Consider the following 15434-nt stretch of genomic DNA (forward strand, 5'->3'; position numbering starts at 1 on the left):
AAATATGAAGAGAAAGTGGGAGATTAAAAGCACTAAAGTGACAGGAGATTCAGGTTATAGCTTTATCTCTCTGTTCATTTGTCTTGTTTTATGGCAAGTCACTTCACTTTCTGGGGTTTATGTTTTCTTATCAATAGAACAAATAGTTGGATGAGGAGATTTCCAAGATTATTGCCAAATTTTAAGTGCATTTATTCTATGATTTTAATAAAGAGGGATTAATTTTTATTGGTAAGGAAGGATTTTTATTGAAACCCATGTTACTAGTTTTTTGGGCTCTTACCTTTGGATTGCAAGACTGATGAATAACTATGTACTGTACCTAATCTTGATTAGCCATCAGAATACATGGAAGAATACATGAAAGGAAAAAAGGCAAGTGGTTTAACACAGACTCATCACCTCTATTTCAGAAAAATTCAAAATAAACATGGTCTTGATAGCTGGTCAGTGGTCTTACTCAAGCAAATTAAATACTATTAAACTTTTTGGGGGGTGTCATGGATTATAATACATTGAAATTTTTTTTGCCCAGATGAAATTACTGAAGCCAAATCAGGGACTGCTACTCCACAGAGATCGGGATCAGTTAGCAACTATCGATCTTGCCAAAGGAATGATTCAGATGCTGAGGCTCAAGGAAAATCCTCAGAAGCTTCTCTTACCTCATCTGTGACCTCACTTGACTCTTCTCCTGTTGATTTAACTCCAAGACCTGGAAGTCACACAATAGAATTTTTTGAGATGTGTGCAAATCTAATTAAAATTCTTGCACAGTAAACCTAAAACTTTGCTTATTTCTTTGATAGCAATAAGCATGCATAATAAATCATAGCCAAATGCTTCCATTTATAATCAAGTTATACATAATTATAACTGAGGATTGGCCTTTTGGAATGCAGTTTGCACAGGAATTGGAATATGATTCATAGTTAAAAGCCTAATGTGCAAAAATGAATTAAGATAATTTTGTTGTTCATTGTTCAGTAGGCATATAGCATAATGTAATATTCGCAATGAATTATAGGTCTCTCAGGCTCACTTGATTTTTGGCTATTTTATATTTAGTGTATACAGGGCTTTGTAGAATATTAATTTACCATAAAGGCCTTCATATATTGTTATATGTCGATATGTTATATAACTGCTTCATAAATTTATTCAATAAATATTTGCCTAGAATCCCCAGAGACCTTTATAGGAAGTTTTGTTTTGGGGGCTCCTTATTTTCTTAAATAACAAGTATCTTCCGACAGTAGTCATGTCTGGATGATCTTCCATATCTCCTCCTTTAATATTCTTTAGTATCTGGTAAGCACATCAGAGATATTAGACACAATTAAAATCTTCTCTGTGGCTTGGTAAGTCCAAGAACACACAGAACCTATATATTCAGTTACTCTAGGCACTAAGGTAAATCTTACAATTTGTCTCACTATATTCTGTACATAAATTTCTTTTTGTCATGAGCTGAGTTGCATATACTATAAATGAATCTTTTTTTTTTAAATGAATCATGTTTTTGTCAATCTCAAATTCTGCTGCTCATGTCAGTATTGAATGTATATAAAAATTTTTTAGTCATTCAATTATGTATCTTTCAAATTGATTTAGCACACGGAACATTTCTTACAAACTGTTTAAATGCTCAGATAAGACTTTTTCTCCCAAATTTTATCATGAACATTTTTAAAAACAGAGAAATTGAAAGGCTGTAGGGTGATCACGTGTGTATCTACCACTTAGATTCCACACTGGTTAACATTTTGCCATGATTGGTTTATATCTATATATGTATATAGATATAGTTGTGTGTATGTGTGTGTGTGTGTGTGTGTGTATATATATATATATATATATGTAGGTATATATATATATGCTTTCTCCCCTGAACCATTTGGATGTTGCTGACATACTTAATCACCCTCAACACTTCAAGCCTCTCCTAAAAAAAACATACCACTACTATAAAATTACTAATTCCCTAATGTCATCTAATCATGCATGTTTAGGTTTCCCATTTGTCCTCCAAATACTTTTATAGCTTGTTATTTCAAACCAGAATTCAGTGAAAGTTTACACATTGCATTTGGTTATGTCTGCATAACAACATTATTTCAATAAAATATGGAACAAATCAGTGCTTCTAATGGTCACATTTATTTTGGATTTTAATCACTTTAAAAAGTAGCATTCTAGGAACTGCCTAAAGATGCTTAATTAATCTTTTTGTAAGATCCATATTTTCTTTTCCTTGCTCTTTCCTTTTTCCCAGTAGTAGCATTCCATAACAGTTGTAAATGAAGATTTAAAGTCATCTCAGTTAAAATTGGTGTCATGTGTATGCTAATAAGAAATAAAAGATACTCTATCACCCATAATTGCCTTATACTATTTTAACTTCAAGCATTGATTTTTTTTGGTCTCAATTATTTTTCCATTGCAAAAGAGCTACCATATTTCTCCTTTAATACCTTTGTATTATAGAACTGTTTTTGGCAAATACAGTGAGCACCTATGTAACCAGATGGTAATGTACTCAAGAGTCTTGATAACTTGTGTAGTTAACTGTAGTTGAGTAGATTTGGTTCCAGCACCCCTAGAAACTTGCACTGAATTCAAAAGAAATACCATGCTTCTTTTTGTCCAGGGCTTGTCTATTCAACTTAGAAGCTGTATAAAGTAATAGTTCAACTTAAATAATAAGTTCAAAACTGTATTTATAACTTGTATGTGGCCCTGTGTTTTGGGGATACTGATTTGATGTAGGGTCTATAAATGCAGCATTATGTTCCTGATGTTAAGAACAGAAGACTGTATTTTTAAGGTTACAGATTTGTATATAGAACTAAAACATCATCATAATGTCTGTATAAGCTGTTGTTGGGGGTGAGGAAACAAAAGGAGGAACCAATTAAATCGGACCTTCTAAAAATTGTTAATTTTGTAAACTTTGCTCCTTGTTAAGTTATTGTGATTCCTTTTAGTTACTGAATTTTATTTTGAAGATATTTAAATATTGCACTTGTACAAATAGTATGATAAATGCACAGATTATTGCAGTAAATTCTTTTTTAAGCTGGGATATTTGAAATGACAACTTCTGGTTGAAAATGTCAAGGTTGCATCAGAATTTTCAAAAATTTATTGTAGTTTGCAAATTCTTACTAACTGATGATACAAGGGAGTCAATGCAAAGGATTTTTAATCTTTTTTTATTCTCTTTTCAGCAATTTATATTTTTTGTGATTTTATGCAACCATATTTTTACTTTGTCTCGACAACTGAAAGATGTATAAGGTTTTTGCCAGAAATGTACTGTATACATAGTTTTAAATATAACAGATTTTACTGATATGTAAAAATTTTGCCATTAAAATAAGTGATTTCTCACAGAGAGGAACTTTTCTACCAGGTTGGGGGATATGGGAGCTTAATATATCTAATTTAATTTCGCTGAAATAAACTCCATTGCTTTTACTTTGATTATATTTTCTCTTGAGATGCTTTTGTAAGTTTTTCAGAGTTTTAAATGATTTATATCAAAAGTCCTGTGCTCTCACCCCTTACCCTCCGTTCCCTGCTTTTTGACTTTGCAGTGCTACCATTCACACTGAATGAATGCTTGATGGACTGTGGCTAGATGTAGAACTCTGCATCTGTGCTCTGACTGGCACCCTTGGAATGAAAGACAAATGTGTGTTGTTTAACTCTTTCCCCTTATCTCCAGTCCATCTTCTCCACTCACAGCAGAAATCTCATTTTCATGGTGACTTCTTCTGACAAAATGAATGAAGTTCCACATACAACTATAAATTGGTAATAGGGTAGAAATCAATCTTTGTAGTAAAGTATTTCTGAGAAGTGTCCGTGTATGTTTTGATTTGGGTATATTTAAGTATATAATTTAAAATACTTTGACTTAGAAAACGGATGATAAAAAACACTTTTCACGTTACATTGTGCTTAATTTTTTTAACTCCAGGGAAAGCTAAAACACCTGTTCATAGCTGATCACCTGTGCACCTTTTGACAATGTGTCTATGAAATATGGTGCTTAAATAGATTTTAACACTTAAACAATAATTATTGTCTCAGCTAAATTACTGATTTTTTAATTTCATCTAAAAACCACCTGAACAAAATATTAAGATATATGCAATAAAAGCCTAAGTGGTTACCAGTTTTACTTGGTTGTAAACATTGGATTTGGTTAGAATTCCACTACTGTTAGAATTCAATTATAATGAAATCTCATATTCCAAACAGCATTGTTAGAGCTTGTGCTAGATTGTTGGCATTCTAAATCTTTAAAATAGTTTGACAATTGTAACAAAAGAAAACAGTACTAAAGAATGTTATGGGGCAGCCCGGGTGGCTCAGCGGTTTAGGGCCTGCCTTTGGCCTGGGGCGTGATCCTGGAGACCCGGGATCGAGTCCCACATCGGGCTCCCTGCATGGAGCCTCTTCTCCCTCTGCCTGTGTCTCTGCCTCTTTCTCTCTCATGAATAAATAAAATCTTAAAAAAAAAAAAAAAAGAATGTTATGAATAGTACATAAGATTGTTCTTTAGGGAACTTATAAATTGCTCTAGATACTTCTTTACCCTGACTGTATAAAATTGTATAATAAATTCTCGTTTGAAAAAATCAATACTTATTGAACTGTTCTATTGTAGACAAATAGACTGTTCTATTTATTGTGAATGCCAATAAATGTTAACTATGATGAATTTAGAGGATTTCTAGCAACTTGGAAAATTATCATATTGTCAATAAATAGCATGGGAAATGCATTAAATATATATTTAGGTACATTAAGTTCACAGGCCAAAGTAAGTAGGGAATTGGTGGGTGAAGTGTGAAAACTCAGTGTTGTAGGTAGCCTTTACCAGAGTAAAATTATTGGAGAGTTTTAGGAAAGACCCCTAGAAAGGGGTACAACTTCAAGCTCCACTTAATTATTCACTCTCCAAACTATATCCCCTCAAATAGCTACTGTGAACCAAGCACTAAGAATGTGACCACAGGCATAAATCCTGCTCTGAGTGTCCTGTCAGGGAGATATATATATCTTATTTTATTTTTTTGGGGGGTGGGGGATATATATTTTTTAAAAGACTTATAAGAAGTATTTAAGAAGTGCACAAATCATAAATATATGGCTTGATAAATTTTCCTGTTTTAGGCTTGCAGTGAACATAGACGTGTCGACCCCACCCATATTAAGAAACATTCCTCTACCTTTGTGTCCTTTATAATTAATATCATAAGTTATATACTCCTATATATTTCTATGATATGACTATATTATTGGCAACACCATCAATTGTTTTTCTTGAAGTAACGGGCTCTGTTCATTTTCATAAGGCCTCTCACATACTCAAGCCTGAAAAACTGGAGAGCTGGTTGCTTTTCTAAAGTAAGAGTTGTATTCCCCAAAAATGTATCTAGTTCACAAGTGCTTTTACTTTAGATATGTCAATACAGAGCAGATGTACTTTATGACTATCAAGGGTCATTTTAATAAAATGATTTTTACTGCTTCATGGATATTCTTGAGTGATTTTTTGGGGGGGTGGATGGAGTACTATGAGTATGGTGAAGAGTACAAAAGCACGCTTTTGTATCATTGCCTTGCTTCCAGCTGAGCTGCCATCAATTTTACCCACCACTGCTTTTCTATTAACAGGGCAATGTCAACACTGTGAAAAATGGCAAATGATGTTTTCCTGTCAACACGAAAATACTTTGTAAAGGTCTTGGCAACCCTCCAGCGTCTGAGGATCACTTTGGAGAATCATTGTTCCACAAGCAGCGGTTCTCCATAGGGTAGGGGGAGGGGAACAATTTTTCTTCCAGGGACATTTGGCAATGGCTGGAGACATTTTTGGTTGTCCCAGCTGGTGGTAGTGGATGCTGATGACATCTCGTGGGTAGATTCCCGGGGATGCTGCTAAACCTCCTACCGCGCATAGGAGATTATGCGGTCTGAAAGACGATGCTGAGATTGAGAAAGCCTGGTGTACAAAGATGGTCTTCCTTTGCACAAGATAGCTATATCGATAAATTAATGATCTTAGGGATCCCTGGGTGGCGCAGCGGTTTGCCGCCTGCCTTTGGCCCAGGGCGCGATCCTGGAGACCCGGGATCGAATCCCACGTCCGGCTCCCGGTGCATGGAGCCTGCTTCTCCCTCTGCCTGTGTCTCTGCCCCCCCCCCCCTCTCTCTCTCTCTGTGACTATGATAAAAAAAAAAAAATTAATGATCTTAATTTTTCCGTTTCCTTAACAGTTCCCTGTGTTCCATTTCCCCACTTTTATTATTTGCAAGACACACACCACAGCTCCTTTCAAGTTAAAGTTCTTCTGGGCCCAGCTGACTTGTTTTCTCCTACGGGAAGCCTACAGTGGAACCACGGGCCTCCCTGATCTGCTCGCCGGAACCCCTTCCCCGTGGAGTTGTGCTTGTCTTTTGCGTCTGGCCAGACCCTTGGCTAGGCTGTAAAGTCCTTTAGGGCAAGGTTCTATCGTAATGCTATATCCCCTCAAATAGCTTACTGTGCACCAAGCTCTATATCCAATGCTATATCCCCCCTCCCACCCCCTCACCCCCCAGACCCTTTCCCCGGAGCCTCGTCTGTTTCACCTGCGGACTGGCAGGGGCTGCCTCCCTCTGTGCGCACCTCCACCTGCGCAGCCGTAGTTTCCCGCGCTCACGCCCCGCAGCCCCCCGCGCGCCAGGGGCTCCGGGCCCCGGTGGCCCAGACTACAAATCCCAGAAGGCAACGGGAGTGCGGACGGCCGCAGTGGCTTCTGGGCTTTGTGGTCCGGAGACCGGGATTGGCAACCCGGCAACCGCTAGGGCTCCTAGGGTCGCCTCTTCCCGGCCCGCTTCTCTGCGCGGTTCCGACGCCCCGGGTCGGCCAGGCCGGTTTCTCGGGAGACCTGTGCCCCCACCAAAGGCAGGCCGCTGGGAGGTCGGGCGTGTTGGTTTCCGTTTCCGGTGGGCAAAGGGCGAGCACAATGTAAACACGGGACCAGGGGAGTGGTCAGCAGGTACCTGGGGCTCCGCCGACTGCGGTGGAAGCCGGAGGAAGGGCCGGGGAAGGAGGCTGGTGGGTCTCGCCGGGAGGGGACGAGGGGCCTGGAGGCGTCGGAGTTGCGGCCCGACAGGGCTGTGGCAGCGCGGGACGCCAAGGTGGGTCTCCCGAGACGCACGATCCTGAGGGGTCGGGCCCTCCCGGACGCGGGCGGCAGGAGCGGCGGCGCGGCCCGGCCCGGCCCTCAGCGGCGGGAGGGGCGGACCAGCTGGCGGGTGGCGCCCGGGCCCGCCTTTCGGAGCCTCGCACGGGAGCTCGCTCAGACGGGTCTCTCCGCGGCGACGCTTCCGGGCACGCTGCTGCTTGACTCCGCTCCGAATCCGTCCCGGCCCGCGGAGGGTGCTGTTCGGTTTCCTGCCGCTCTTCACCCGGTGGTTTCTGGCCGTCGGCGCTGCGTCCTGCGGTGCCGCGAAGACCGACGGCGCGTGCGCCTGTGGCCGGGGAACTGTCCAGCCGCCCGCAGTAATGCGGGTTACGACCCCGGTCGGGGTCGTACCGGCAAAAGAACGCAGAGCACAGCGCGGTTGTGTAGAGTTTTCAGGGTGTCCATGAGCCCTCAAGTCTATGAGATGAATGTGTGTTGTTTCCTGAGTTGAACGTGAAACCTGTGTGGTTACGATTTGCCCATACGACTTCTTGTCCGAGTTAAAAAAAAAAAAAAAAAAAGTAAAGGCTAGTAGGTGCCTTGTGCACCCAACGGTAGATTCAGATAAGTCTTATTTTTTTTTTTCAGATAAGTCTTATTTATACGAAGTTTCAATTTCACGTTCAGATAACCTTAGAGGAACAATAAACTTACACTAATTAAGGTATCGGAATGAACTCTGAGTGTTAAGTTTTCCAGGCTAGAAAGTGTTTTGCAGATGTCCTAGGAGTCACTTTTTAGCCTTTTATTCTTTATTTCATTTTATTTTATTTATTTATTTATTTATTTATTTATTTATTTATTTATTTATTTATGAATGATAGTCACAGAGAGAGAGGGAGAGAGGCAGAGACACAGGCAGAGGGAGAAGCAGGCTCCACGCAGGGAGCCCGACGTGGGACTCGATCCGGGGTCTCCTGGGTCAGGCCCCAGGCCAAAGGCAGGCCCTAAACCGCTGAGCCACCCGGGCTGCCCTAACTTTTATTTTTTTAAAACTTCTCAGCCTCCCTTCCAGGAAACCTCAAGTGTCTCCACTGAAGTCATAGAATCCTTTGTTTACTCTCTAATAGCACTTATTCTGGAGTGTATTGACTATACTTTTGTGGTCTCTAGACAATTCTGAAGAAAGTACAAAGCTGTGCAAATCGCCTTGGTAACAGATTGATGCCTTTCAGCCCCAGGGGGCCCTTAGCACCACTTTATCTTTATTCATCCCTTATTGCTGCGTTTCCCATTTTTCCATTCTCTGTAGTGTCTATTTTGGAACTTTTCTATTCCTCTCAAGTACCCAGATCTATTTCTTTTCTGTTTACCTGGAGCAGATGACTAGCTGCCTATTTCTCTGGGAAATGTGAAGCTTAGGAGTGTGAGATCCTTCATTATCTTTTCCCCCTACCCCTGAACTTGTCTGTACTTTTCATTCAATAGCATGGATGTACTCTTTTCGCTCTCTTCAAGGCTAAACTTGTCAATTGCTAGTGGTCATCAGGCCTTTTATACTCCTGTGACATCATTCTCTCCTGATGTCCGCAGGCTCTGCTCTCTAGAAGAGCTTAAAGGTTTGGTGAAGGAAGATGGCAGAAACACCTGAGGCGGTGTTGTGTGTGGCTTTTTCATATATGGTTGAGAACCACCATCTGGGGTCTTGGCCTGTTCCTGTCTTTGACATTTAGAACAATGGTTTAGATTGGAGGATGAGGGAGGGTAATGGGAGTCTGATTACCTATTAATTCTTGAAAAATATATGTGGGTCTCTCTGTTCCTTTTTCCTTTCCGCTCCACCTTAACCCCTGCTCCCAATAATAAGTAGACCTGAGCAGTGATTTCTAGTGTAGTTTGCCTTTAGTAAATGCACCAGGTTTTCCTCTGTTAACAGGATTCCCACACGACCTGGTTCCTCACATTGATGATTTGGAAACAAAGTTCCATTTGGAAACTTGAAGCCAGAAAAATGTGATCGTCCTCATTCTTGTCGCCTTTAGGGACAATCATATCATAAATACAAGAGTTCTGATCGAGATATATTATCCTGAAATCTTACCGAGACCTTCCTAATGATTTATTCTCTTACATTGTCTTCACTCTGTGCCTCGGGCCTTCTGTTCCATAGTAACCACACTTCATTTTGAGCCATTTCTTGACTCTTTCCCTAAGTGATTTATTTATTTATTTATTTATTTATTTATTTATTTATTTATTTATTTATTTATTTTATTTTTTTTTTTTTAAATTTTTATTTATTTATGATAGTTACAGAGAGAGAGAGAGGCAGAGACACAGGCAGAGGGAGAAGCAGGCTCCATGCACCGGGAGCCTGATGTGGGATTCGATCCCGGGGCTCCAGGATCGCGCCCTGGGCCAAAGGCAGGCGCCAAACCGCTGCGCCACCCAGGGATCCCCCTAAGTTATTTAGAATCATCTTCAAACATAGGGAACTCATTCTCCTATTTTATAATGGGTCTGGGGAGAGAGATTGGCATTGTCCTTTCCCTAGTATAGTTTATAATCCATTACTCCTCTAGGCTTTTTGAGCAATCTCTTCTCAGATATGTGGTTCACCCATATCTGCCTGTGTATTTCTTGATTGCTGTAATTTATTGAAACTTCCTTGTATTCATTAGGAACTTCGGCACATGACCTGTAATTTTCTTACCCCTCCAAGTTCTGCCACTATCTTAGGCCTTTCCATGTGAATAACTTCATAGTCACCTTATCTTTTTTGGCCCCTTCCTTCTGTTGATGACTTTTATATTTTACTTCAGCCATGCGCATCAGTAATGAAGACCTGACATCTGCTAGAACCTATCCACTATTTCTTTTCCCTCTCTCCCTTACTATCACAATGCCCATTCTTTGATAATTTTTTTTTTATTTTTTTTTTTATTTTTTTTTGATAATTTTATAAAGACCTCTGCTTCATTGCTTTTTCTTATCCCCCTAGTTGATTACTCCGTAGATCATAATCACCTCAGGGATATAGACTCCCTAAGAACGGAATGAAAGCTTAGGTACCCTTCTCCAGAATGCACATAGATATAGAAAAAATTTACATACAATTCCAGGAGTTTCTCGATGTCTTTAAGCACATCCATGTAACTACTAAGAATTCTTGGATCCCTCAGTAAATCCCTTCTCTAAATAAATACTTGTTGAATGTTTCTTTGGTTTTCTTTAATATTGTTCCATCAATTGTCCTTTCTTTCTTATCCTTTCTTTTGATTTACAAAACAGTTTAACATTTGTTACCTTTTAAATTCACCTAATAGTTTTCTTGTGAATTAAGTTGTTTACCAAGTTTGACTCTCCTAAAAACTTTTTATTGTGGAAAATTTCAAATGTGTATGAGAAAGGAAAGTACAAGGAATCCTGTATACGTATCACCTAACTTTATTGGTTATCAGCCCAGAGCAATCTTTTCCTCTATATTTCTCCTCTCTTGCATCCCTACCTTTGGTGATCACTTTGAAACAATTTCTAGCTATCATATAATTTCATGTGACATATTTTAGTATATGTTTCTAAAAGATAAGCATTCTTATTATAAACTTGATTATAATACTATTATCATGGCTTCAACAATAGCAGTAATTCCTTAATATCAAATATCAAATCAGTGTTCTAATTTCCTTATTATTTCATAAATGTTTCCTCCTCATTGGTTTGTTGACATCCAGAGCTAAACAAGATGCATGCATTATATTTGATTAGTATGTCTCTGAAGTCTCTTTTTATCTCCATCTTTCTCTGTCCCTGGAAGTTTATTTTTTGAAGAAACCAGTTTTATTTTTCTTTAGTTTTTGTTATTTGCTTTCTTCATCTCTGATGTGTTATCTAGCATGCTCATCTATGTCACATGTTTCTTATAACTTGGTAGAGTTTGGTAGGCTTGATCTGATTCAGGATTAATTTTTGACTTCGTAGGTCAAAATTTTTGACCTTCATAGGTACTCCATAGGTGGTATGGCACTTTCACCAGGAGATACTATAGTCCAATTGGCTTTCTTTATGATGTTAGCACCCTTTGTTGACTATTGCTTTGATCCACTACTTAATTAGGTGTTTAAAAAGTGGTGACAGTCTCATTCTGTTCTCCCATTTTCATCTGTAATTTGGAGAACTTCTACAAAAGGCCAAGTTTGAATTTTAAAGCTGTTTTTTTTAATAATTTTCCAGAATGGCTTCCTTTGGATGGAAGAGGAAAATTGGTGAGAAGGTCTCGAAGGTCACTTCCAAGCAATTTGAAGCTGAAGCTGCCGATGAGAAGGATGTAGCTGAGAATGAAGAAGGAAACTGGCTTCATGCCATTAAACGTAGGAAAGAAATTCTCCTTGAGGGCTGTGCTGAGAAAAGTAAGCAGCTGAAGGATGAAGGAGCTAGTTTGGCTGAAAATAAAAGGTATGTTTTTAGAGTTTTCTTATGGAGAACAGTTTACATTGCTGTCAGTAAGGAGACAAAGAGTTAAGAATCTGTAAATTCATGTTTTAAACATCTGATCTGGGTGCTAAATTAATCAGATAAATAAAAGTTTTAAAGACACCTTTAAACATTTTCATGGAATCGGAAAGTTTGTAGAAGAGTCTTTAAGATGCTTGGAATGTCTGCTTTGCTGTCATTTTTGTCCTGTCTGAAGAAGAGTAAACGCTAAGTAAAATGTAATCCAAGTTATTGGTTGGTAGGAGATAGTTTAATTTCTGGAAACTTTGTCCTCGTGTTCTTATATATACCAGACTAATTAGATGTTTCCTGAAGGACTTTGATGGCATGTATTTTTTTTTAAGAGGTGTTCAGTTATCCTTTTCCATTGGCTTTTGTATACTTCAATAAATGCAGGTGCACAGGAATTTGATAGTAGTTTCATTTATCCTCAGCCCTTCCTCAGCTAAGCTCTTATACGTTTCCTAATCACCCTTCACTGTTTTCCATTTTCCTTTTTTTTGTACTTTCTTGTTCCTTTTCCCCTGTCTCTGGGTAGGTCTTTCAGTGGGACCAAAAATCATTCTTTCACAAATCAATGGGGTCTGGACCCATTAGTTCATAGATTCTATAGAGAGAGCTGGAATTCTCTATATAGGCAAAGAAAATGATCTGTACCTGATACCACATACAAAGATGGACTCTACAGAGCTAAAAAACATCTCAGTGTGAAATGTAAAACTACACAGTGAATGAAAGAAAATATGGAAGGATATCTTTATAACCTAGAGGTAGAGAAAGACATTTTTATTTTCAAAAATTTCAAATCAATATTAGGGTTGAAAGAACAGTTTAGCCCTTGTATTCTTTCTATCTAGATTCAAAAATTACTAATAGTTGCTTTATCTATTTCAGTGCAACATATACATACATTGACGTATGTAATTGTAAATTTACAATTTGTGATCTGTTTCAAAGTATGTTGTAGACATAATGACATCTCTTTCCTAATTTAGCCTGCTTTTTATAAGAATGAAAATATTTGGAGGCATCTGGCTAGCTCAGTCAGTGAAGCATACCCCTCTTGATCTCTAGGTTGTGAGTTCAAGCCCATGTTAGGCAGGAAGGCTACTTAAAAGAATAAAGATACCTCTTACTAAACACTAATATGCAGTCCATTTTTAGATTTTTCTAATTTTCACTGAAATGTCTCTTACAGTTTTTTTTTTTTTAAACCAGGATCCAATCAGAACTCATACATTTCATTTGGTTATTATATCTCTTTAGCGTTTACTTAGGTCCCCTACTTTATCATTGGCATTTTTGAAGAGTCTAGACCAGTTTTCTATTTGATTGATCCCTTATGGATGTCATTTAACTGGTTCCCCTATCTCATGCATTTCTTCTAAACTGAAGTGTGGAGATTTGATTTAGATTCCGATTAACTTTTTGACAAGAATACTTAATAATCAATCTTGCACTTTCTATTGTATCATATTGAGAGGAAATAACATCAGGTTGTTGTCAATGGAGCCATTTGAAAGATCTCATGCCTATGTTTTCTGTGTTTAATATCTGCTGAAAGTCATATTTTAATAAAAATCTTGAAACATTTATCCTTGGTGAAGGAAATATATTAGAGAATTATACTGGACAGCCTGGGTGGCTCAGCGGTTTAGCGCTGCTTTCAGCCCAGGGTGTGATCCTGGAGAACTGGGATCAAGTCCCGCATAGGGCTCCCTGCATGGAGCCTGCTTCTCCTTCTGCCTTTGTCTCTGCCTCTGTGTGTGTGTGTGTGTGTTTCTCATGAATAAATAAATAAATAATTTTAAAAAATAATAAAAAAAAGAATTATACTGATCATCACGAGGAGTGGTTTTTTTTTTGTTTTTGTTTTTTTTTTTGCATTAAGGATGATTTTGAGAAGCTATATGTATGGTCAGCAGGAGTAATATCTGAATAGGTCTGTGTTTAGGACAGAACACTCTTCAGCTCACCTAGAGATCTAAAATCAGGCCTGTGTGCTTTTGACTAGTATCTTCTATGTGGTAATAAAACATTTGAGAAATTAAAAGTAGTACTGAACAAAAAGCTATTTTTTTTTCCTTCTTCCTTAATTAAAATTGGTCAGGGTGGTTATAAGATTCCTTGTCAGTCATTTTAGTCATGAATGAGTCAGAGTTGAGGAAGCAACATTTTAGTTTCTAGGTCTGTTCTTATTTTTGATTCTTGGAGTAATCTTTTATTAATATATTTTAATATAAAACATCAAACGGTGCCTAAACTATAGTATATTAGCACCTCAAATTGGAAAACAATTATGGAAAACAAATATCAATCAAGCGCAATTAACAGCCTAATCTTACATTGTGAATTCTACATGTGGTATTAGTTTTTTTGTAAAACTGTGCAAGATTGAGCATTCTGTCTTAGTCAGAAGAAAACCCACTATAAATTTTCCACATTTATGAAATCACTTTCAGAACATCCATAAAACATCTTTAGAAATTCCTGTAAATGCCTGTTAAAAGTTCATTAACTTTGTTTTTGCCTTTTTCTCTAGACCACACTAGTGTGCAGGAGGAAAAAGCAATTTGGTTATTACCATGGGAGTCCCTCTGAATTTCCTGTGGTACAAGAGAGATAGCAACTTTGTAGATAAACAAAATAACTCTTGTTTTCTGCCTGCATGTCAAAACATTGAGTCATTTCACCAAAATCAGCTGGGTTGGATGTTTTATTTTGAATGGAGAACACTGTGAAATGATGGAGTTTGTTGCTGGTCAGCATTTGTTTTGGAATAATATATACACAGCTTTAGAAGATAACTAAACAGAATAAAAGGAATCTAGTGGGTTGAACAGTTTGGCTACGCTGTGCCAAAACTAAATAGAAATATAGTTTAAAAAGGCCTAAGGTAATATTAAACTTGATTTAAGTAATATGAGGAATAAAAAATAATATAAGGAGGAATAGTGAAGCTAAATTGAAAGAAAACGAACAAAACCTCAGTCCCTGTCTTGTGAATCAGCTTCATCTTTAAGCATTCTCATTTCCACTACGTTTTAGCCATGCTGTCCTTCCCTTGTGTTTTTGAACACAGTTTTTATACAACTTTGTCCTATGATGCTCTGTCTGAAAAGTCTTATCTTCTGTTTTCTGATGTCTATGTTCTTGTCCTCTTGATCTCTGCCCACATGTTGTCTTCCCTGTAAGCCCCTTTCTGAGCTCATTTCCTGTTTGAATTCATCACATCAACCTTTTCTAACTTTTAGCATTTCTCCCTTTTTGAAGTTACCTTACACACTTATTTAGCTATTTGTTTATATGCTGTTTGGTTCCCTACTGTAGGAATGTAGGCTTCAGGACAGTAGGGACTTTGACTTTTCTACTCTGTATTCAGCACTTAGAACAATTTGTGTCACTTACCAGACCCTCAAATAGAACTATAAACATAATGTAATTCCAATAAAAATTCTAGCAGGCTTGATTTTGTAGTAATTGACAAGCTTATACTAAAATTCATATGGAAATGCAAAGAATCTAGACTGGCCAAAACAATTTTATGGAACAAAAAAATATGTAGAGAACTTAGGCTACTTTATTTCATTACCACATTCTTGAATGCTGTGCCTTAATAGTGTGAGAATGGACATCTACAGATCATGAAAAGAATGTAAGGTACAGAAATGACTCACATTTATGTCGTAGCTGATCCAAGTTAAAATTTCTGTTTATCAAAAGGCATAATTAAAAAAATGAAAATTTGGGCACC

At 38.0% G+C, this 15434-nt stretch overlaps 2 protein-coding genes across 14 annotated transcripts in view; both read left to right on the plus strand.

Annotated features, from left to right (window-relative positions):
- The window catches only part of PRKAA1 (protein kinase AMP-activated catalytic subunit alpha 1), a 36074-nt gene extending 32585 nt beyond the window's left edge, over positions 1 to 3489 (plus strand). For all 9 annotated transcript variants that reach the window (XM_038535241.1, XM_038535245.1, XM_038535242.1 and 6 more), the window contains one exon: positions 536 to 3489. In XM_038535241.1, the coding sequence (XP_038391169.1) occupies positions 536 to 780 (245 nt within the window). In that variant the 3' untranslated portion in view covers positions 781 to 3489. The remainder of the gene's footprint in view (positions 1 to 535) is intronic.
- Positions 3490 to 6822: 3333 nt separating this feature from the next.
- The window catches only part of TTC33 (tetratricopeptide repeat domain 33), a 34999-nt gene continuing 26387 nt past the window's right edge, over positions 6823 to 15434 (plus strand). Inside the window, exons 1-2 of one of the 5 annotated variants that reach the window (XM_038535250.1) lie at positions 6823 to 6963; positions 11420 to 11641. In XM_038535250.1, coding sequence (XP_038391178.1) covers positions 11421 to 11641 — 221 coding nt within the window. In that variant the 5' untranslated portion in view covers positions 6823 to 6963; position 11420. Of the gene's footprint in view, positions 7200 to 7761; positions 7911 to 11419; positions 11642 to 15434 lie in introns of those variants that run through there. The other 4 variants (XM_038535249.1, XM_038535252.1, XM_038535248.1 and 1 more) reach the window with 4 other exon arrangements.

This window comes from Canis lupus, chromosome 4, assembly GCF_011100685.1.
Source record: "Canis lupus familiaris isolate Mischka breed German Shepherd chromosome 4, alternate assembly UU_Cfam_GSD_1.0, whole genome shotgun sequence".
In the NCBI taxonomy this organism is placed as follows: domain Eukaryota; kingdom Metazoa; phylum Chordata; class Mammalia; order Carnivora; family Canidae; genus Canis; species Canis lupus.